The sequence below is a fragment of the Nipponia nippon genome, unplaced genomic scaffold (assembly GCF_047370975.1).
Source record: "Nipponia nippon isolate SJK-2023a ecotype South Korea unplaced genomic scaffold, ASM4737097v1 scaffold_2, whole genome shotgun sequence".
In the NCBI taxonomy this organism is placed as follows: Eukaryota; Metazoa; Chordata; class Aves; order Pelecaniformes; family Threskiornithidae; genus Nipponia; species Nipponia nippon.
The window spans coordinates 3055162-3080007 of NW_028262336.1; the positions used below are offsets into that span (position 1 = coordinate 3055162).

The following is a 24846-nucleotide window of genomic DNA, read 5'->3' on the forward strand; positions in this document are numbered from 1 at the left end:
TATGCTAAACAGCAAAAGTCCCAGAAGTATGGGGTTTTTTCATTTTTTTCCCCACTCTGAAGAAAGATTGTCTTATTCTTCATTCTTTCAACAAAAGTTTAACGAGACTTAGTTGAAAAATTTAATTTTTTTCTCTACTCTTGGATTTTTTGATCTGGAGCTATGTCTTTTGATTTAGTGCTTGGATCTTCTCTTACATCTCCGTGTACCTTTTACTGATATCTTCCTGTAAACATCAAACACTATCAATTCCACATTCTGCAAATCTGCAAGTATTTTGTTAGCACCAATTTGTTCTTTATGCCACTCTCAATCTATCAATGACATAAACAGCTGCACTGGGATGGTTTCACTATGGCTTACATTTTCTACTCTTTTCCCCCATAAATTTCCAATGTTTGTTTTTCATAGAGATCCATCTGATTTTGCTGTTGCTGTTGTTGTTAGTATGCTAGTACTTCATCAGTGCCCAGATGTCTCCAATGTGCCCTCTGAGCAACAAGCAATTGTACTTCCAAGTAAGTTCTCCTCTAACTCCTTTTCCTGAGACCTTTTCATCTTCTCTCTTTTACTGAAGCAAAAATATGTTAGGTTTCTGTTTGGACATGGTCCATGCCATTCCTGTAAGAGATGTTCACTCACAAGACCATTTTTTCTTTTAGTATCGTATCCTTTTTCCCTACACTGTGTGCTTTAGGTAGTTCATCAACAGCTTCTGTTGTGGTCAGTGAACAAGAGCTATGCCTCATCAATAAATCTTTATTTTTATAAGGCATTTTACCATAGGTCGTTAAATAGCATTTCTTGATGGCTTCTGGTTCGAGGCTAAAACACTACACTTCATAGCATTTAATTACTTTATTTGCTGTATTCTAAATTGCTTGATCTATTGTGATTCTTCCAAAAAGCCTTAGAGATCCAGTCTTGTTGGAGGGCTAGCTGGCAAGTGCATCATTTGCACATAGTTCACCTTGCAATATGGATAAGTCCAAGGATGGATAATGCAAATGAAATTCAGATGTAGTCATCAGTAATCTTCTAGGTACCCATGTTAATTTCAGCATAATATCAACCATATCAGTATCAGAAATTCAAACTGCTGCTAGTTTCCAATAATCATCAGCTGCTATGTGAGGCATACTGTCAAACAGATACACCATTTGTAAGACGCAGTCCTTTATAAATACACACTGAAATGCAATTGGAAAAAGTGATCAAAAATGATGAGATAGTTAAATGCCCCTTCCACACAGGCAAAAAGCTCAAAAATTCAGTAGCAACATATAAATAAAAGAGCTCTAATAAAACTGGTATTCTGGCAACCAAATTTCATTTTCGAAAAGCTAGCATACAAATAAAGCCAACTCAGATTTTGCCTCCCGATGGTATAAATCATGACCCTAATGCTCTGACTATATGCTTTGCTTCCACTTGTTGACAGCTCTTTGCTATTCTCAACTCTGTTCACAAACAGCAGCAAGTTCCAAACATGGGTTACTACCATTATTATTCTTGTATAAGAAATGACTTATTATCTTATGAAAACTTACTATAATGCCTTCATAATAGCATGTTTATCCAAGTACTGAAGTCATGATACAGTTTTTACTCAATTCTTCCTGAAGTAAAACTCAAGTTTATTTCATCAGGAACAATTTTGATTGGCTATAGGTTTCAAAGTACAGTATGTTGTCTGTATCATAGATTTTTACTCATTAAAATTGTACAAAGAGAATTTTTTTCTTAACCGTAAAATAGTAAAAGTGACCTTGCAAACATATAAAGCAAGCAGATGATAAAATTAGTGAGTAAGCAAAAAGAAAGAGCTATCAAGGCAAAGAAAGGCTATGAAATGTTGCAATGTTTTATACCATTAGTTGTACTCACTTTTCCCTCATCTCTTGGGCTGTCACTTAAATGTACAACTGGCCCAGGGTGAGTCTTTGTGGATCTGCAAGACAAAAATCAATTCAAATCTGTGAATGTTTTTTGTATGAAGAGCTAGATGCTTACCTTAATTTCTAGGTGTGTTAACATGTACCTCCAATGGTTTGAAAGTCATTCTAAAAAAGATCAACAAGGGAAGATAACTATCTGAAAGTTATCCATATCTTGTCATGTTCTCCTCCATTTCCTTTTTGCTGTTACAGGCAAAGATTCTCCTTTGTTGATGAATCCTTTCTTCTATTTTTTAAAATCTCACTATTCCTCCTATTACAGTAATTTTTCTTTCTCTCATTTCTAAAGCTTTTTTGCCTTTTTTGTTGTCGACTCCCTCTCTTTCTGCCCACCCTCCTCACTTGCTCAATTTCAAGGCTAATCTGCCAAGGATTTGCAAAGTCTTCACTGGATTCATTTCAATTACCGATAACAAGCCTCACCAAGTTCCAATCTCATTAATAGCAGGGCTTCAGTAATCTCACCTACACTGCTCTACCAGGTAGCTTCTTAGCATTACTGCAGTGGGGTTTCCAAAATGGAACATCTTGCCTTTGTCTATTTTGTAAAGCCTTATGACATCTTCAGACCAACTAATACAGTTACACCCACAATGCATATTCAGTGAGGCTCCTCAGCCATAAGACTCATCCCATAAGTCTTCATAAGCCTCTATAAAGATTACTAATTGTTCTTGCTGTCCCCTCTCTTTTTGTAACATGTACCAACAACATAGTATGCAACTTAGTAGAGGGACTGCTGCTTAGGTCATTGCTGTCCAGCACCTGACAGCAAATGCAAATCATAGGAAACAGAATGGACAGATGAAGATTTTTTCAACTGTCATCTCTTCTGACCAGACCCTTCGGCCCTGGCAGTCATACAGAGCAAGATGACAAACACCAGTCGACAAAGCTTTGCATGCCTACACGGAACAGGACCTTTCTTCCATCTAGGTTCTGGTTCAGCGCACATGTCCCTTGGAGTTCAGCTTAGGATCTAGACATGCATGGTTGGTCTTGGTTCACCAAAGGTCACCAGGAAAACAAATATGGCAGAGATTGGCAGAGCCCGTAAAGCTAAGAATTCATCTGGAAGCCATACCTAAAACTACCTAGGCTCCAAGTTGAAAAACAATCTGCAAGAGAATTAAAGAAACAAACAAAACCAAGGTTCTCCAGCCAAAATGCTCAAAGGATTTTCCTAAATCAACAGTGTTCCTCTTCCTTTGGCTCAAATACTGCACTATAGCAAAACTGGCCTCTGTTCTACCAGGTCAGACTCCAAATCAAGATTGAGAGTGGTATGCAAAAATTCCCAGGCAACTCAGACATTAAAATACTGTGGAGTAATCCATATCCTCATAGTCTCCTCCTTTCCAAAAGAGTATGCTCCAACAGCCTTGAAAGCATGCACACTTTCCTCTGGCCTCTATTTTTTGCCCATAGAATGCTTTAAATATTTCAGCTATTTGGTCATGCACCAAAGCTGGGCCAAAGCAGGGTGGCAAAGACCTTGTCTGATATTTACCTCTGAGCTAAAGACAATGAAAAATTACTCCAGACATCCTTAGACCTTCCAAACTAAGTTTATTCCAGGCCAAAGAGATTGAAAACTTCAAGCCACCTAAAGGCCAGACAACCTTCCAAGACCGTACCCCACCCCTTCACATGTATTTTAACATTACTGCTAGCTGCATACACAAAGCTAGTTGCAAAGTGGCAAGCCCCTTCCTTGGTGAACCTTCTCCATGAGATGATCCCATACCACCATCTTCAGCTTTGGCAGATCATATTTCCACAGATACCTGCAGCATGCTACTTTTCTACATGAGGTCTCAGTGAGCAAGGCTTCTGCAAGAGCATTTTGCAACATATCCCAGCACAGAAGTGAGATCAGCAGGAAAGCAGTGGACAGCCGGTAATATTCTATACAGACAGTCTTTAATGGTGCCAGCAGCAACTACCCATTTGGCTTGAGACATGGCACACAACAATTTTTGCAGAGATGCAGTTAGCGGGAGATCTGGCTGTCATTTCTATACAAGCCAACTCCCCAGAGGGGACCGCTCTGGCTGAGCTTCTGCTTCTGAGTAACCTGCACTGGCATAAAAAAAATCATTTCCACAGCACCAGACCTTGGAGCAGGCGTGGTAGGTAGGCAGTGATGGGCAACTGAGGCGTGAGATGAGGATATTTGCAAGCAGTGCTTAGACCCACACGTCTTGTACAACTTGTACACTGGACTTTAGTAAGGCCTTTGACACTGGCTCCCACAGCATTCTCCTGGAGAAGCTGGCTGCTCACAGCTTGGATAAGTGCACTCTCCGCTGGGTTAAAAACTGGATGAATGGCCGAGCCCAGAGAGTGGTGGTGAATGGACTCAAATCCAGTTCGCGGCCAGTCACGAGTGGTGTTCCCCAGGGCTCAGTGCTGGGGCCGGTCCTGTTCAATATCTTCATTGATGATCTGGATGAGGGGACTGAGTGCATCCTCAGTAAGTTTGCAGATGACACCAAGTTGGGTGGAAGTGTCGATCTGCTGGAGAGTAGGAAGGCCCTACGGAGGGATCTGGACAGGCTGGATCAATGGGCTGAGGCCAACTGTGTGAGATTCAACAAGGCTCAGTGCTGGGTCCTGCACTGGGGTCACAACAACCCCATGCAACGCTACAGGCTTGGGGAGGAGTGGCTGGAGAGCTGTCTGGCAGAAAAGGACCCGGGGGTGCTGGCTGACAGCCACCTGAACATGAGCCAGCAGTGTGCCCAGGTGGCCAAGAGGGCCAATGGCATCCTGGCTTGCATCAGGAATAGCGTGGCCAGCAGGACCAGGGAGATGATCGTGCCCCTGTGCACTGGTGAGGCTGCACCTCAAGTACTGTGTTCAGTTTTGGGCCCCTCACTACAAGAAGGACATTGAGGTGCTGGAGCGTGGCCAGAGGAGGGCAACGAAGCTGGGGAAGGGTCTGGAGCACAAGTCCTGTGAGGAGCGGCTGAGGGAACTGGGGTTGTTTAGTCTGGAGAAGAGGAGGCTGAGGGGAGACCTTATCGCTCTCTACAACTGCCTGAAAGGAGGTTGTAGCAAGGTGGAGGTTGGTCTCTTCTCCCAGGTAGCAAGCAACAGTACAAGAGGAAATGGCCTGAAGTTGTGCCAGGGAAGATTTAGATTAGATATTAGGAAAAATTTCTTCACGGAGAGAGTGGTTAGGCATTGGAACAGCCTGCCCAGGGAAGTCGTGCAACCACAGTCCCTGGGAGTATTCAAAAAACATGTGAATGTGGTGCTTAGGGACATGGTTTAGAGGTGGTCCTGGCAGTTAGGTTAACGGTTTGACTTGATGATCTCAGAGTTCCTTTCCAACCTTAATGATTCTATGATCTGTCCTCAGGGAGTGAATATGACATCTTGAGATGTTCTAGCCTGCTTTGAACTTTGTTTCTGACATAGGTTCACCTTTTTGAACTGGTCAGAGTATGCTGATGGAAAGAACTAGGTCTGTTTGGGGTACATGCTGCCTATGCCATGATGGACAAAGGAGGAAGGATAAGGATAAGAGGAAAAACTGTGAAGAGAAGAGGCAGCATACGAAATTTTACTTTTTAGCCAGATAAGAACCACTGACAGATGACAGAAGAGGGAGCAGAGCCAAGCAAACATCAGGCATGACTAATCTGGCAACAGACAAAATGGTGGAAGGAGCACACGCAGGCTGACAAGGCATACTGGTTTTGGCCAGTTATCCCAGCCCACTGAACCAACCAGTATGCAGGCTGGGTCGCTTGGCCATACCAGTATTGGTATTTGACCAGGAATAGTGGCAAAATCAGGGAAAATGGAGGGAGAAAGGGAAAGAGCATACTGTCTTTCTAAGCTAAAGGTTGACCCTATCTAGGCTGCTCTTTGTACCTACCAATTTTAAAAGTCAAGAACAATTTAATAAATCTGTGCAACAACGTTTTCTTTTTAAGATATATATGTCATTGCTTACCAAAGAATGTATCCATTTGTCTTTGAGTAGAAGCAAACTCTTACATGAGCTGTAGTCACTCTATATTACATCAAACTACATTATACTTTCATTGTTGCACAAACTCGTTGTTCCTCTGTAAATCATACAAAACCGTTTTTTCCTACCAGTCTGATTTTTATCTTATATTCTTGCAGGGGCGTAGCCTCAGATTTCCATGCTAAGACCTCAGCTAAAAGAGGTAACCTTCACTAATACAATACATTTTCCTACCTCCTCCATTTCTCTGTCTTGAATCTACTGTAAACAATAGTTGGAGGATCCTGGGAGGTTTGCATCCCGAAACACTGTAATAAAACTTCTTTTTGCTTTTCAGGATATTAGGTACTTCTTGTTTCTTTTAGGAGTATTATTTTTTTTAAATTAGGTTCCTAGCTATTTCTTTAGTTTTGTTGAGTAAGAGCTTCATATACATTATCAGCAAAGTTGATACCAACCACAGCAGTCTGTGCACTAAATGTATGAGCTTTTATTTTTCCTCATTCTTTTTCCTCTATATTTGATAGAAGTATTCTCTTAATATTTATATTATCTTACTCCTCAGTATGTTAATAGTTTAGTTGTCTTGTATTATAAGGGACTTGGTCAGGCTTCTTCCATTTTCTTCCATTTTTATTATTTTAGACTGTCAGGTATGTCACTCTACCAAAAGACTCAATGAACCATTGCTTTGCTTTCACACGCACATCACCAGTCTTTGGTTCCATTCTTGTTAGCTCTTTAATGTCAAATATTGGATGTAGGTGTCAAGGTGTTGGCAGTGGGGAGATACAGGGGGGTGTTTGTGAGGAGAGGATGGGGCTGCCCCGTGCCGGACACAGCCAAGGTGGTGGCACCTCAGGGAAAACAAATTTAAGAAAGGGCAAAAAATACTGCACAAACAGTGAGGAAAAAAGTGGGAGAAACAGCCCTGTGAGCACCAAGGTCAGCAAAGGAGGAGGGGAGGAGGTGCTCCAAGCACTGGAGCAGAGATTCCCCTGCTGCTCGGGGAGAGGACCATGCCAGAGCAGGTATTTCCCCTGCAGCCTGTGGAAGACCCCACGCTGGAGCAGGTGGGAATTTCCTGAAGGAACTGCAGCCTGTGGAGAGCCCACACCGGAGCAGGTTTATCCAGAAGGACTGCAGCCCATGGAAGGACCTGTGCTGGAGCAGGGGAAAAGCGTGAGGAGGAAGGAGCAGCGGAGAGGAGCTGTAATGGACCAACCACAACCACCATTCCCCATCCTCCTGCACTGCTCAGCAGGGAGGAAGGTGAGGAGGTCGAGGAGTTGGGTATGAAGGAGTGAAGTTGAGCCTAGGAAAAACAGGGCTTAAGGGGAAGGTGTTTTAGTTTTTGTCTTTGTTTCTCACCATTCTACTCTATTTTAACCAGTAATAAATGACATTAATTTTGTCCAAGTCAAGTCTGTTTTGTCCATTGGCAGTAATTGGTAAGTCACCTCCCTTTCTTTATCTTGACCCATGAGCTTTTCCATCTTATTTTCTTTCCCTGTCCTGTTGAGGAGGGGGAGTGAGGGAGCAGCTGGGTGAGTGTCTCAAAACCAGCCAGGGTCCACCCACCACAAATACCTTCATCAGTTAACGGTTGCCAGCTTTGATTATACATAGGTAAGAGGAAACAGAGAGTTTATAAAGTTTGGCAGTCATAAGACTAACTCTGTCAGGAAATGAGAAAGGATCTTTTTCAGATAATTGTATATCCTAAAACTCATTTCAGATGTGCCATTGCAGATAAGATCACACACATCGTTTCTGGGGTGATGACAACAGATGTTCCTGAAGCATTTTGGAATTGTAGAGCCTACTCTCTGGCAGTCCTCCTGCACTGCCTTTCTGGGGCTCCAAGAAACATTGCGTTTTTTATACATACCAACTAAAGTATTTGCATCAAAACTGACTGCTCTTTGGACTAAACAACAAGGAACATTCACAAGGTGCAGCACAAAGCTTTTGGTCTGGTTTGGGATGGGACATGCACAGTCCCATGTTGGAGGAGATCTTTTGGGGAAAATATACTGATACAAAATAATACCAGTTCAGATGGAGCAGGGAAGAAAACTGTGTGTGAGAGTCATCACTTTCTCCATTCTACATAGTCTTTTGCTTGTTGCTCTCAATCTGCCCTATGGCTGGATACAGAAGGAGAGACATGACTTCTCCAGCAATACATCTTGTTTGCTTCTCGTAAAGTGATGTTATCTCCTTCCTAGTGCAGGTCTGTGGCTAGGAATGCAAAGATAGTCCTTCGCACCACACGAAGACCAGGAATAGTCTGCCAAAGGCAGATCAGTGCCTTACTACTTGCATCTTCTCGTTGCCTCAAGGAAAGTATGTATAAATAGAAATAATAGCCATGGGTTTTGGAGCCCTAGAGAAGCATTGCTTGTAAAAGGAGTGCTGGGCATTAGGCTCTACAGTCAATTTTTCCTAAGGGTAGACATCATGGCTGCACTACCACTGGAATTAAATGAAGCAATTATTTAGTTAACTATATTATATCAATAATATTAGTTTACAGAACTCATGAAACTATCAGAGCTACAGATATAGTAATTACTACTTTTATACAGTAAATTATACTGCATGTGGAAATGTCTACACACAAAAACATTTTGCCTCATGTAGCTTTAGTACATATAAAATATTTTGTTTTCCTTCATTGCTATTACAGTAGAGTTGTCAAGGAGACTGGAAAGTTTCATGCTGTCATTGTGGAACAGCCTACAAAGAAAGAAAAACACTGTTGAATTACATTAAAAGAAAAAGCAGAGATCCAACAGCTCCTGGAAAGGATGAAGAGGTGCTGGGAAACCAACCATATTTGAAGCTATCATGAACAAAATATGCTACCGTTGATGCCAGATACTTGTGCACAGGCCTTTCTTCAAGCAGGCTTTAGGAGACTGTGCAAAAAATAACTAGATCTTATCCCTTGAGAAAGGGGAAAATAAGGAAGAATCAGTAGGTGAAAATAACGCATAAGTGAAATATTTGAGCAGAGAATTCTTCATTCCCAAATACTAGCTGAGGTACAGCTGAGAATAACTGAGAAAATACAAGCTCTGAAGAGACATGAGGAGGATAAAACACAAAGCCAAGTCCATACACAGCAGAAAGAAAAAAAAAATGAAGGTCAAGTCCAAAAAATACCAACAATGATTTGCAGTAAAAAATTCCTGAAACAAAAGCTACCTTCAATTGAGCAAGAAGAAAGTAGGACCTAATGATACAAAAGACTGCAACCTTTCATAGACTTCATTGACCTTAAAGCCCACAAAAACAGACTGCAGATGAATTGAAAAATGGAACAAAGAGTTCCTGTGACAGCTGTACGGAACTAGAAGTTTGTTAAGAAACTAGTGATACTTTGAGCTGTTTTGTGCTTCATCAGAAGTTATTCCTGACAGCAGCAGGTATTAATTTTTTTGGTGCATGTTCATTTTGGGAGATGAGAGACCTGATATGTTGTAAGACTTGACTCTTACTCAGAAGAAGAGGGCTGAAATGAAGAAACCATTCACTGTAAAACAGGAGTCTTCAAAAAACTTGTAAGGATGGAAGCTTTTATTTAATTATTTTATTCTAAAATTAGAAAGCTCAAAAAGAAGTCTTCAGCAATGCTATAATTTGGACTCAGGAAAATGTGGAAAGTACATAAATGATGTATTCCTCCATCCTTCTATGAACTTTTATGCATTCTAAGAAATGGAGTGACTTACTGTTGTAAGAACTTCAAATACCAAGACAATCTTTAAAGCAGGTAAAAGCAATGTATGACAAAACAGAATCAAATCAAGAGAAAACAATTTCCTTTTGAAAAAATTAGCGTGCACAATCACAGAAGCACTGTAATGATTTCTGAGAAGAATGAAAATCTGGTGGTAGAAAGTGGTAAAAGGAGTTAGGAGAGGAAAAAAAAAGGAAAACATCTATATTAGTCATTGTTACAGAGCTGGAGATGACTGAATGTGACAGTGCTGAGAAAAGCATGTGCATAAGCAGATACTTCCGTAGTGCCAGTAGCCAGACATCTTCCGCAGTTCTGCTTTCCACAAAGGTGCAGTGCACCAGAGATTTTAAGACTTTCTTTTCATTGGTAGAGTCACGGAGAAACTGGAAAGAATAGTAACTTAGATACATCATTCACATACTGTGGATCAAAGCTGGGAATTGGAGTAAGTAAGAATCAGCTCAACCTCAAGATGCAACTCTGAGTCTCAGACACAATTTCTAAAATGTCAAGAAGAAGGATGCCTTGCAACTTGCACTTTCTTTATTCTAGAAACTATTTCCATTTGGGTCCAAGCACAGAGAGGGTAGCAGTTGCTCCCAGACTGCTACTTATCCTGCATGCTGCTTTCCTTCACCGCCATGGAACTGCTGGCTCTGAGACACATCTAGGAAATGGAGCTGGGCAAGGAAAGGGCTAAGAAAGGAAAGACCAAGTTATGGCTCTGTCATAACTGAGTTCCAATTTGCCCAATTCTTTGATATTCCAAATCCCATAAATTTTAACAAGTTTCAGTTATTTATTCATTAGTTAGCGGGGTGTTCAAACACTGGAATCCGCATGCTTGGGAAGGGGGCTTACAATGCAGATTTCTCATTTTTGGAGTTTAGTGGACTCATATCAAGATCTTCCTTCCCTTCCTAACACCAGATGACCTTCCAATGATGATCAGATGATCATACATTTATGATCTTATAGGCTGAGAAAATTAATCTCACTGTAGTTGGAGTAAATGGAGACACGCTGGGCTCATTGACTATTTTTCTCTTCCAGACCTGTTTCCAAATATTTTGAAGGAAAAGAGAGAAACTGTTTGCTTATTAGAGAGTAGAAAACCAAACAGTATCATGAGCCCCAAACATCTCTGGCAAAGGACTAGCTCTGCTACATGACAGAGAAATGATAAGTGAAAAAGTTTTGAGTTATTCTTCATTCTTAGCTGAAAAGATGCTTCAGTGTGGTCTGAGGTAGTGACAACGCATGAGATGATAGAAATGGCTGAGACAAGAATTGCTAGAAAAAATGTTTCTAAAACTCCCCATATTCTAATGTTCTTTCTCAGATCTGGACAAGGCCAGGTCCACTGAAACTTAGACAGCGCACACGATTTATAAAGCAATTTTTCCTGTAACTTCTAGAATCAGTTATGCCTCGATACTGAAAATCGTCTCAAACAAAAAATTTCATGTTTCCTTTGCATTATTTGTCTATTCAGGCCTTAATTTCCCACTAATATTAGATACTGTTTAAGCAAGCTGGATGATCTCTCCTGTATGAGAAGACAACAGTCCCTATGACAAAACAGGTATTGCAGCCATCTTTTTGACACGTATCTACTAGATGCTTCAGAACAGATCATGAGAAAACCACTATCACTCCAAAATATAGTACTCTACAGATCTCTCAGTATATTTTGATACAAAAGTAGGCAACAAAAGCACAAATGGTAACAAGCTTTCAAGAAAAAAAAAAAAACACCAAAAAACAAGCCGAAAGCCAACTTTGTAAGTCAAAGTAGCCATGCAGGACAAGGTGATAGGATTTTTTGCATCATACGCAAAGCCTAAAAAGTTACATCCAGACCTGTTTCTCCTTCAATTCTTTAAACTACTAAGCCTCTTCACCTCAGTCTTTCTCTGCAACAGAATCGCTGTTAGAAGAAAAATTCTTGCAGTCATTTGATGGGTCTCACTGACTAACAATGGGTTTTTTCCTGAAAATGAGAGTTATGTTCTCTGGAATGAATTAATCTCAAGAAGTGTGATGAAACTCTTTGTGGGGTTGAAACCTTGGTAAATCCATGAACGGATTAAAATGAATTGTTGGAATATGTTTTCTATGGTCTGTATTTTTTTCACTTATGCAATACCATTTATTATATTATTTACTGAGCAACGTCATCATTACCTTTGAGGGACAAACTCAGTCCGCGATGAAGTCTAGAATACAACTTGTAGGTGTTTTCCAAAGGGGGAAATGACAACACAGATATTCTGATCTCTTCAGGTTACCTTGGCCATAGTGTTAGCAATGTACATGGAGGTCCTCTTCAACCATGTTCCAAAAAACTAAGAGAACTGGAATTTTAGCTCATTGGTGGTTTTGGGTTTTTTTTTTGTACACTCACAAAATAAGCTGTAATCTGGCTTTACAGTGACTTAGGTATGGTAATACATAGTTTAACATTCCAAAGTGAAAGCATTTCAGGTGTTAAAAAAAATAGTCAGTTCAATCTCCTATTGGCTTTCACTGTAAAGCCTTGAAATCTTAATGACAACTGAGTTAAATCCACATTATGAAAGTTCATGGAGATTTCATTAGAAGTATGTACAAGTCAGTGAAAAAAATGAGGAGGGATTTTGAAAGAAAGTCAAGTTATGTTGGTAGACTTAGTCTGCAATTTTAGAAACCGGATCAGAGTTGCATGAAGAGGGAAGAACTCTCCTTCAGGCTTGTTTGTGCAGATGACACACAAATCTGACACACTCAAAATTCTATTTATAGACCCTCCATCTAAACCGAGGACTTGAATATAGCAGCAGAGCAATCACTTTTACTGGGCTTTCCTTGCCAATAAGTTTGACACAAATATGCTTGCACAAAAGGTAAACCCTCTCCTTCCAAGCTTTATAGAGAATAGCAACATCTTCAAACTAATTCTGCACTCTGAAATGATATAATCTATCTCAGAATGAAAACCAATGTTATGAGCACTATTACTTCTTCCATCGTTCATGGTAAGGCTGAAGCTGTTCCTGAAGTTTTACATACATATGTTTTCCTATTTTCTTTAATCTTTGAAAGTATCTAACATCAACAGGCCCTATGAACCTATAAAGCCCTGAACAACCTGGTCTCATAGCTGATCTTACTGCGAGCAGGAAGTTGGTCTAGAAAATTGCAGAGGGGACTTCCAACATGAACTATGGTATAATTCTATAATACTAAAATGTGAAAATTATGTGAAGATTGTGTAAAAATAATGTGAAGATTAATCAAATAAGAACATATCCATGGCTCAAAATAAAATTGTTCTCTCAAAAATACATCTCAGTACAATTCTAAAGGAAAGTCTACCACCGTAAGCCCATTCTTATAAAGCACACTTAGAGTTAATAACATTCCCTTTAAAAGCTAATCTAAGTTACATTTTTTCTGCAAGGAAGCAATAATACTGGAAGAGACATCATAGTTTGTCATTATCTTATGTCATATTCCAGAGAGAGTTCAAATTACTTTACTGAGAAAAGTCACCTGGTTTCAACTTGAGCAGTGCTATAGCATCTGTTAAAGGTGGCTGCTGTGGCAAACATCACCATTATCCCCACCAGCCTCCTACTCTAATACAGAGAAATTAATCCGGAGACATGCAGGATCCCCTGTTTACCTGTGTAATACGTGCAAGGACAACTTCCTCCATTCCACATCAAGAAGTACATGATGAGATTGAATGGAGAGGATATAACCTTCTTAGACTAGCATATTGCTTACAGGGATCAAGTTACACTTGTAAGATTGATACAACTAGAAGCAGTAATGAACGAATACCTGTGCTCAGCTGTTACCAAAACAGTATACGGCGAACTAGCTTTTTAGAAGAAGAAACTATTATGGTACCCACACAGCATCTTCAAGTACTTGATGTGACAAGGCCTATCTGTATTATGTTGTCATTACCTTTCACAACTTATGGAAGAAAAATTTAGGAAAATCTAGGTGTACTCTTGCATAGGCAATACAAAGAAGACAGTTAGGAGAGGCTGCTTGTTTACTAAAAGGTTCTAGAGAGGTATCTTCTTGCACAGCATCTAGCCTATCTCAACAACTCAGTACTGAAGCTCGCTAGTAAGCAGCCCTTATTTCCCACATACTTTTCATTGAAGAGAGGCATCATTCTATTCTGTTCTCACGAAAAAGGTCTGTTGTGTCCATTAAAAAAAAAGGTTTATCCAAAAGAATTTTGAAAGGATTGGGAAGTAAAACTTGGTGGAAGGCTTCCATTTCATAAAAAACTTTCAGATTTATTTCCATACAGAATAGAAACATCCAAATGTCTGGAGGAAAGAAAACTCCAAATGCACATAAAACGAAAATGTGTTGTCCTCAAAACCTCAAAGGCGTTATCTACTCAATATAGTATATATATACATTTTAAAATATAGGAATCAAAAACCCCTCTAATATGTCAACATCACCAAAACAAAGTGAGAAAGAGAAAATAATTAAGATACTTCTCACCTGAAGAACTCATCAAAATGAACATATTGATTCTGATTTTGATTAAACCGCATTTTCCAGCAGTAATTTTTCAGCCAAAACTACTGAGAAGAGCTGAGCAAAGTCTTACAAAAGCAGGACAAACAAACATTCCAAAATTGAGAACTGGATGAAAGATTTACCATCAGACTGTCTGAATCCTGATTACCATTTGAATCCTTGTTTTTATCTCCTTTGATGATAAAATCAAATTTTTATGACTGTGCCTATGAAGTTTGGTGGGGGCAAAAGGGGAGGAAGGAAAATGAGGCATCAGTTTTGTCAATCTGGGGGACACAGTCATTAGTGAAAGTCAGTAATAATAGCGGGGGAAAAAAAAGGGAAAGGGGAGAATTTTGGAGAAAAGTGGTTGCTATCAATGTGATCTCTGCTTGGGACAGAGAATTAGATCCGCCACTGTAGGCCTGTAGCCCTGTTCGTAGATACTGTCCTCTTGGTTCACTGAGCTTGCTGAATTTCAGTTTACTACCAGAGGTTACAGGTTCCTCACAACATGAAGCAGATATCTCAGAAATTGCATGAAATACTATGAGTTTGCCTGCAGCAGTTCCTCTTGCTGGAACTTCAGAGAAGAAACAGCAGAGAAATAATTTTTCGCTTCTGTTCAGGCCTTTACTTGCAGGAAGCATAGGTTTATCCCAGTCAGATTTTTACATAAGTCTCCCTCCATTTCATACCCACGACACAGGCACCTGTGTTAGCCTGCCAGAGAACTGTCATTTAACAGACACTCATTACCTTCCCTATCACTTCATCAGGTTTTGATGAGCCTGATTTAACTTTGAAATTAGCCCTGTGTTGAGCAGGAGGCTTGGTCTAGAGAAGAAAAGTTCTCCATAGAGAACTACTATCAAGCTACCCTCATAAAAATAGCAAACTCTGAATTTGTGAGGTTAATGATTATCTGTATTTCGTGGAACTTCATAGTTAAACAGATTGCCAAATAACTTTTTCTTTGATACGAAATATAATTATATGGTCTCTATCATAAATACGAATTCCTAATGTCCTGTGACAAAACATTTGATATAGCACATGCATTCATTAAAATAAAAGGTTTTCAAAAGATTTGCTAATATTTGTAAAAACAAATGATTCTTAAAAATTAATCTTACGACAGCTACGAAAATGACCACAGACACAAATGCAAAAAAGTCTGCACTTACAGTTCTATTGCCTTGTTCCACATGATAACATATCCAGAAAGAATGAAGGACTCGATATTTACAATGTGTGTATTTCCCCTCTCTGTTCCAACATAAAGCCATTTACTCTGGAAAGGTAGATGGCAGTAAGTAATCCTGGAAAGGAAAAACAAAAAAAGTGACTTAATATCGTATCAACAATATTTTTTAACACTTTTGCAGATAAAATAATTGTTCTTTCCATTCTATAACTTGAGAAAAGCCTGCCCAGCAGGCACAGCATTCTGAAGAATGTGCAGGTTTTGGGGGTCATCTCCAGAAAAACCATAAAAAAAGAACATGAAACAAAACAGGGCCATCCTGCCTGCCTGCCTCTATTAAGGGCAGGAAAAAAGAGCCACATCACTTCAGCACTGAACTAAGTCATGTTATCTCCATGAGTATGTAAATTGTGCTATGATAATGTCCAAGACTCTCAAGTTAGGCTTGCTTATTTTCTTTCTTATTTCCTTTCTTAGAATAAGCATTTTTTCCAGTTCAACAAACTTAATCGACATCAGCGGGATTAATGTTTTGTACAACAGAAGTGTAACACCATCATTCACACAGGAAAACATTCACTTTCCTGTCTATCGGGGAGTGCAGGGCACTAGATAAGAGCATTACTGAGTGCAGTTAAGTTTTATATCCTAGACACACTGGATCCTACACTCATATCATTCTTACAGGGTGATGAACCAGTGCTGTATTAGCTTGGAAAGATGTCATGACAGTTTCTCATGATAGTATATAAAAGTTTTCACAGATGATGAATAAGTAGATTCAGGTTTCTTTGATATCATAGTTATTGTATAGATATTACATACATTCAAGCAAAGCTAAATCTATAAGAATTAAAAAAACCCATTTGCTGCTAAAATATAATGGAATGCATGCTACCTACAGAGACCGAAACTTAATCTGATCTTATGGTAGAGCCTCAGAAATTTTGACAGAAAGCAGGTATTTTGCTTAGTATGCCATACGTTGTTATATTTATCATTCAGTTCCACAAGCAGGCTATTTCTAGCTTTTATATACAAACTTGATTTAACAGCTATGTAATAATTTTTATCCTTAGCACCTTCCTCCCCCACAAATGTATAAACAGTATTTAAGAACATACATATTTCAATTTTTTATTCTTATAGTACAGCAATCTTTCTGAATTAATTATAAAGGTGTGAGAGGGCTGCTGGCTATTGTCCAGTTATTTGGCCCTCTCAGTCATGTAAAGTCCTCTGAGTAGAACATTTGCCATCCTTTGAATGAAAGGAATTATTTAATATTTATACAAATTTCATATACTTTCTGTAATTGTTCCCTGTAAGATACTCTCAACAAGATTCCGAACAGATTCTATACAGTATTTGGACAGTTCTGCGGTTTTCCAAGTATCTAATCATGTGTCAGAACATTAACGCTGAATGCATTCAAGTGAGCAAAAGCGGGGTTTTGGCCTTATTTATCACACTGGATTGAACACAGTTGAAATATGCAGTCTTCACATTCTAATTTATGGGGGAATTTATCACTGAATCATGAATCCAGAATAAGGCTTACCCTTCACAGAAATCTTGTTTTGTGGATTCAAGTGAGACTTAAGTATGATATAGGCTTTGTGCTATCCATCTGTACAAGGTTAAATTTTACCATTAGTTGTCTAATTTTGGCAATAATTCCACCGGCTTTAGTGGAAAGAGAACAAAGTTTTTCAAGAGAATTGCTTTGAGAGTGGGAATTACAGTTTAGTATGCATAACTGAAAATGCCTTCCAGCAGCAACTTAGTACTTACATTGTGGGTGCAGTCAGATTGACAAATATCTGACAGAAAAAACTGCAGAAGGTGTATGCCACCTACATATTCCTTGCTGGAGTTAAAGCTGTTAGCTTTATTGTTCTGTCCATAACAGATGCAAAGAATAATTTGCCCTTTTCACTTTGTATTTTTACAAATGCGAAGCTGGTTTTCACATTTTTCCTGATCCTTCTCCTTAAACTAAACAACTCAATTTCTTTTGCTTTCTCTTCAGACACACCATTTCCTACACTTCTGGTTAGATTCATATTTAGTCCTTTTTTTATTATTATTATTTTTTTATTTTATTTCTTGCATTTCTGTACTAGCTCTACTTTTCTTTCTTGCACTCCAGAACATATGCATTCTCTGTTAGGTCCCAGTCCATGCAAAAACCTCCCTAGTCCCTGGTTGATAAATCCTCTTAACCACTTCACACTGATGTTCATTCAGCACTTGTTTGTTGTAAACTGCTAAATTACGGGAAGAGAAAACACTTGTGACTTTGGAAGTGTTGAAAGTGTATCTGTCTGGTGACTGACAACTCACTCATGAATTACAAAGTGAACCCTAGTTGACTTGAATGCTGCTACTCCAAATTCTTGACGTTGTATCACCAGACTAAGCAGGTTCAAGTCCACCTAGGACCATATTAATTTTCAGTACTCTGATAAATCCATTCACAAGCCAGTATGGTGTACTGCAGAAAACTTGGTCTCCAAAGTGTGAGACTGAATCCAATACTCTAGCTGCGAATAAAGTCTCAAAATCACCTCGGACACAATATGAGGCTGCTTTAGTCTTTTTTGCCTTTTTGAAATTTGCCTCTGGGTTACGATCTCTAGCATGCCACAACAACCGTCAGACTAAATGGGTGTCTAATTTCCCAGCTACCGCATGTCCTCCATTTGCCCGCCTTGGGTTTAAAATGTCAAGAACATAATGTTTCAAGAGCAAGGTCCTACAGTAAGAGAAAAATCAGACTAAAGTACTAACCACTGGCCATCCGTTACTAGCCTTATTTTCCTGCTGGCCTATCTGAAATCTCAGGCACCAGTAGCTACTACGTCTGGATATATAGTATGAAGGACCAGAAGAGAATTAGGTGTTGCTAAAGAATGAAGAAAAGGACCACAAATTTTACTGTTTTCTTAAGCTCAGCTATTTCATCTCTAAATAATTTCATTTTGTTTTGATAGATTTATGGGACAGCCAGATAAGAAAGTATTCTGCACGTTCTTTCTTCCACAAAGAAATCTACCCTATGAGTCTTCATTGTTTACCCAAGCTGTTATCACACATTATCAAATAGCACCTTTTACAATACACGAGCTTATAAGAAAATGCTATTCCCTTAAAGACAATCCAGATCCAGATATGTATCAAACCTATTAGAGCATAGGGATTACCAGGCGTTTTAATACGATACATTGTAAGGCTTCACCAAACAAAGCCATCTGATTTTCATATTCTCAGGAAAGTATGCGCTGCTCTGAAGTAGTTTTCTTTTACATTATGTAAATGAAATGCAAACTGCTTTATGTATTATTGACTTTTTACTTTTACAGAAAATATTAACGTGACTTTGAGGCTTGAAAGCTTTGAAGCAAGACTCAGATTTTTAATGAACATATTCCATTTCAGTAAGTACTGAAATTACATAATGATTTCTTCAAGAGAAAACAATGAAGTCTCATACTGTAGTTTTCATTGTGGATGAAAGGTATCCCTCTGTTAGTCAGGTATCCCACAAGCAAATTAAGATGTCCTTTGATGCCTTTAAAAAAACAGTCAATTAACCAGAAAGAAAGGCTATTTTTCTTCTTAAGAAGGTAGGGGTTGTAGAGATTTATGCCAGCATGAAGTGCTTCTGCCAAAATTTAATCAGATTGTCAATCTGATTGAGATAACATGGAACCCAATTAAACGGAGACCTGAGAATTTGCTCAACGTTGATCACTTACAGAAAGTCAGCCAGAAATGTGGATATTATACATTCTTAGCAGCAAACCACAATATGAATCTCATTGATCATTATAAGAAATAGTAAAAAAACAGGGACTGATGCCAAAAAAGGTTTTCCTATGCTGCCAAAATGGTCTGGAATATTGTATCAGTTTTCCAATGTATTCAAAGCACAAAACAGGATATAAAAAGTAATTTAAAAAAAATCAATAGGTGCCAATTAAAACACCTAAATCAGAATTTCTCAAGCAAAAACTCTTTAGCAAAAGTCCTGAAAACACTTCTAAAATTATGTAAGCAATATAAGAGAGACAATGGAATAACTTAAAGAGGCATTGTCAAAAAATTGAACCTCACTTTAGAAAGGAATATCTTCTGACTTGAATCTTGAAAAGGTATATTTTTCAGAAAATCACAGCACTCTACAGTCTAACAACTCTGACCAAAAAAGAAATCATTGCATATTAGTAGACTACTACAATGTTAAAATAATTTAGATTGCTACATTCTCTGAAATAATAGTAAAAACTCTCAGAGGGCTTAAAATCATCTTTATTACACTAACCATATCGTTCTAAGAAAAACAAAAGATAATTTTGAGAACATTTCCTTCTGCCTCTGCTTTGTTATTTTTGTTTTTCTATCTTTAGTATGAAAAAACTTCCTGGAACACTGTTACTGGTGGAGGGTGGGGAGAGCTGCGGAAGGGGGGAGAATAAATTGCATTTTTCTCAAAATGATGACCAGTTTTTCCAATTTAATTATTTAATTGCTCATTCCTTGACATCAAAACTGCAACTAAATTTATATTTTCCCCTCTCCCTTAACCTTTTGGTGTTTTTGAACAAAAGTAATACGAAAAGTCCTCACTGACATAGAAAGAAGACCAGAGTCATCTAGTGCCCCTCCTTCTCCAGCGGCTGAAAGCAGGCTGGCTTTTCTGAGGGAGCTTCTGGCTAGCCAGTATTCTCAGAAAGTGTCGGGTTGTTTTTCTGTCAGTTCACAAGCGGCTGTTATAGCTGAGTTTATTGCTTTAAGCCATGAAATGCACACAAGAACATCAAGACAGATATTCAAGCAAAGTAATTTGAAGCTGACCTGAAGTGCTGAAATAGAAGCATGGGCTAAGGCTATAGACAATGAAGAAAAGGAGCTGTCTCCAGCAGGTCACACAAAAGATGCAAATAATGAGCTATTTGGCCTCTGGAGGTATTTAGTCTTCTCCCTGGACTACATATAAATTTGGAGCTCATCAGCTACGTAAGCCATGTAAAAGACATGCGCGACAGCAGCAATCCATGCAGTCTGCCATTCGTATCAGGTGATGTGCTTGCAGCAGATGGTTGTGCAGTTCCCCACACGGTTGTGAGCTGGGTCTGCGCATAGCAATGATGTCCGTGCTTGCCCTGCAACACGGACTGTTTGAGTGATTATATACCGGGAAGTCCTAGGAGGGCAGAAATCCAAGATGAACTCCATTACTAGGATTTCCAATGTTTAACTTAAACTTGTAGTTTAATTTACTTGAAGTGTATGCACAGTCTCTAGGGCTGACATAAGAGCACAGGCAATACTTTAAACTACTAACTGGCGTGACTAAGAGTCAAATGAAATATATAGCAGTTCAATGCATCTGGACAGTTTTTCCTTTCCGGGTCTTGGTGATACTATATCACAACATGAAAACTTTCTCCTATTCAAACTAGATTCTCCACATACCACACCAGATAATTGCAAAAATTTCTTGTAGCCCCACACATGTAGATCCCAGCAGACAGCGAATGAACCAAACATGCCCTTGAGACGGATTCTTGTGGTCCGCCTGTTCTTTAAAAGTGTGATTTAGCTTTAAATCTTCTCTTTCACATATAATTTCTGATAGCATCATCAGTCAACACTTATTTTGAATTAAAATCAATTGGTCCTTCTTATTTTATGTTTTAATTACTTATATAGAAGAAAGCGAAGTAGAGCTGAAAATACATTGTACATAAATTGCATTGGATCCTGGTGACAGCACAACAAAGGCACTGGAATATTAAACCCCATTGTTATTTAGGGATATCTGAACACAAGAGGAATATTAAGGTAAATCATATTCTCAAAATACCGCATGAACATTTCCATCTCTGGATTTTTTCCAGTTGAGTGTTATACAGACTGCTCAAATATTCTTTGTTGTTTTAGGACTATAGTGCATAGACTACACTTAAAGTTTATGACAGGACTGGGTAGGTGAAGAATATCTAATGAACAGTGTAATAATTAGAACCTATTTCTATTTTTCCATCAAATTAGTCAGGAGCTGAATGTGTCTATTCTGTTTATAACTACTCAGTGAATCATCTCTAGCAACAAATTCTAGGTTATTAATGAAAGTCACAAACTATTTACAATTAAACAGTGTGACACAAGTCATCATTTAGCTCACATGCTACTGTGCCTGTTTCCTGACTGAACTGTCAATACTTGCAAACTGTAGCACCACGTGAAGACATTACTTCAGCTTAGTTCTCCTAAAGTAGTCTGTAGCGATCAATGTTTTAGATAAAGAGACAGTAAAATGAACTGCTTTACAAGAGGCAATTCAACACATGTTCCCTACAAAGGCACATGAATGAAATACAGAGTCAAAGCAGTGGTAACAGTTCATTTCTCGTGCTATCCATCTGTTTGCCAACGTCCCTTTCAAGTTCGGTATCTCAGATTATTCAGCTTACCCAATCAGTTCACAAACCAGTTTTATTTGTCTTTATTTTATATCGCTTTAGCTACAAGTATTCATTACGGTCATTATTTGTACAACAGCGATAATTTAATCTGTGGATTGTAATATAAGAAATAAACATTTGGGGCTCCTCTCTTCTACTTAACACGGGCCACAGGATTTCTTCCAAATAATTACCACTTGAACTAGGCCAGTTTACTAAGATACCTGTCTTGATTGAAAGAATTTCAATGATGGAAGATTCCCTACGAATGCGGAGGTACAACAAATCGGGATTCCATCTCTAAACTATAATTTCAATATAAATATATCCTAAGCAAAGTATTCTTCTAGCTATTTGGGAACGCGCTGTATATAATTAACAGACACACCCTCCTCTCTATTTCTATAAATTCTACTTGGAAAAAATGTTGAGAAAACATTCTGACTTTATAGTTCCGTTTTAGGCAAACAGGGTTAAATAGTGCTGATAGATATCTTATATAGTTATTTGTTTTGACAAAGGAAAAAAGCTTAAGCATCTATTCTCCTGCAAATTATTTAGACGCATCAACTGGCTGGTGGTCCACTGCTGCTTTCAAAGTGTTTAAGATACATGCATTTTTCATGATGTCCCTTACCTGAAATATTATACTTAAACAAGCTACCAGAACAAGAAAGAGAAATACAAGAAGCAGAAAAAAAAAAAAAATTAAAATTTAAGAAATGCAGTTCAAAAACTATTTCGTTCTCAAAATGTTTTGGTTTTGTCCATAGCTGGGTTTCTTTTTATTTTGGATCTATTGGCACATTCTGAAGCATCCTGATTTTTAGAAATTGGGACTGATTATTACTGCTTTAAAGTGCTAAAAACTAAAACATAAAATTCAAATCAAAGCACTATCAATAGTATATCTGGTTCCTCATTTTCCTTCTTTCCTATTAAAACAATTGAGAGTAAAAGCAGGCTGTTCCTCTCCTTCTCCAAAAGCTACGAGTTCCCATGCAAAACTTCTGGACAGGTGAAATAACCCCATAAGCCTAAAGTTAAACCCATTCTTGAATTGTGAGCTTGCCATTTTGAATGAATTTGCAATCACAAGTGTAATTAATAGTTTACAGCATTCCATAAATACTTGTTTTAAGACACAAATGCCTATGTTGACCACACAAAACGTTAGTGTAGCAACTATATGAGTGTTTATAATGGGCGTCAACATAAATTATTTACAAGCAGTTAGCTCAAAAGAACCTAGAACAAATCAGAAAAAGCATGTTCAAAAACATATTAGATGCATTACATATTATTAGATTAATAAACAGTCTGAATACAGACTGAATTTATGTATTTAGGTAAAAGCTTATGAGGTTATCATGAGCACTTAACAAGGACAGTCAAAGTACACAGCATGCAACAGGTCCTTTGGTTTTTACCAGTTTTATTTCTTATAACTAAACTTCTTACAACTCCATAAAAGATCATCCTGGCCTGCTCAATGTGCCATAACACATACGAAAAGACAGCTGCATGATAACTTCCTAGAATACAAGATTTAAATTTAAATGCATTTAAATTCACACCCTTGGTAACTCAATGGCTATCTGCCTTAGCAGCAGCACTGCATCATGTTAACTGGCATTACTGGAGCTCCAGAACAACTTCAAAATCACTCTTGAAACCCCAGTGCGCAAGGGGGTGACAACTTCTGTAGCCTGTGCTACTAATAATTTGTTTAATCTTCAGGATGACAGAAAATTACTTTCCTTCCTCTTGGACAAATGCACAGCAAAGAGACACCCTCTTTCATCAACTGCCCTTTAGGGTTTTGACTATAAATTCATTGGGACGTCTTGCACGCAGGAACAGGATCAGTGACAATGACAGCGGCCTGCTCTCCCTGGCTACATCTTTAGTATTACACAACAGTAATGCAGTAGATTGAAGAGGTGTAACGTGCAGGCTTGGACCCAAGAAAAAAAAAGGAAGGAAATTACATGGAAACTTGCTTCCTTAAAAAGAAAAAGATGCTGGAAGAAACCAGCATACTTTCCATTGACTTCCAATTTGTTTCTGACGCCAGCTCAAGGTCATTAGACAGCAAAAAATGAGAACATAAGTTCCACAAAATCAGTGAAGTGAGCAAATTAATGAAACAGGGTTGGCAAACAGACTCCTGCTTTCATCTTTAGGGGAAAGACAATGTACATGGTTTTTCTCTTGTCTACTGGCTTGTGAAATCACTATTTCTTATTTGTAGTACTTCACTTGTTCTCCATTAATTTTTTGAAGGTTAAGTGAAAATGGAGCTGTAATACCAAGCATAGTGACAGTGATGGGCAATACAGACCACAATAATAGCCACTGAGTTTCTTAGCAATAAAAGAAAGCCAAAAAGCCAAGGATGGAATAGGGAGATGATGTTTTCAAAAGAGAAAGTTTTTGATTTATTTCTTTCATTGATTTTGTAGCAGCTGCATTTAAAAACAAACAAACAAAAAACCAAACAACTAAAGGTAGAGTTTTTCTCATCCGTTTACTGAACACTGAAGCTATAAATCCAAAACACAGTTTTCGCTTCCCAATCTCAGTTTCAAAAAATAAATTGGGACTTAGCTCAAAGATGAAAGGTTGAAACTCGTCTTTTGCTAAACAGCTTAACTTTACATAGCTGTTAGAAAAGTAAACTAAAGATATGCTAGTATTTCATCCTGTTTGCTGCAACATACACAAATCTGTGTTTATATCATACCTTCTTACCATGAGTTTAAAACCTATTTTATATCATTATCGATCAAGCTATTTGGAATAACTCTCTACTACCAGGGTAACACTGAAACACTGAAATTGACTTCAAAGTAAAAAAAAAAATTGCATTTTTACATGTCTGTACTTTTTCTATGTACACACACTTTTTTTTCTCAACAGCTTCCATCAATTAA

The 24846-nt window shown here is 38.3% G+C and overlaps 1 protein-coding gene across 11 annotated transcripts in view; it reads right to left on the minus strand.

The window, feature by feature from the left end:
* STXBP5L (syntaxin binding protein 5L) overlaps positions 1–24846 on the minus strand; it is a 207158-nt gene that overhangs the window by 94859 nt on the left and 87453 nt on the right. For all 11 annotated transcript variants that reach the window (XM_087756440.1, XM_087756444.1, XM_087756441.1 and 8 more), the window contains exons 5-6: positions 15418–15552; positions 1888–1951 (exon numbers count right to left, since the gene is read on the minus strand). In XM_087756440.1, the coding sequence (XP_087612566.1) occupies positions 1888–1951; positions 15418–15552 (199 nt within the window). The remainder of the gene's footprint in view (positions 1–1887; positions 1952–15417; positions 15553–24846) is intronic.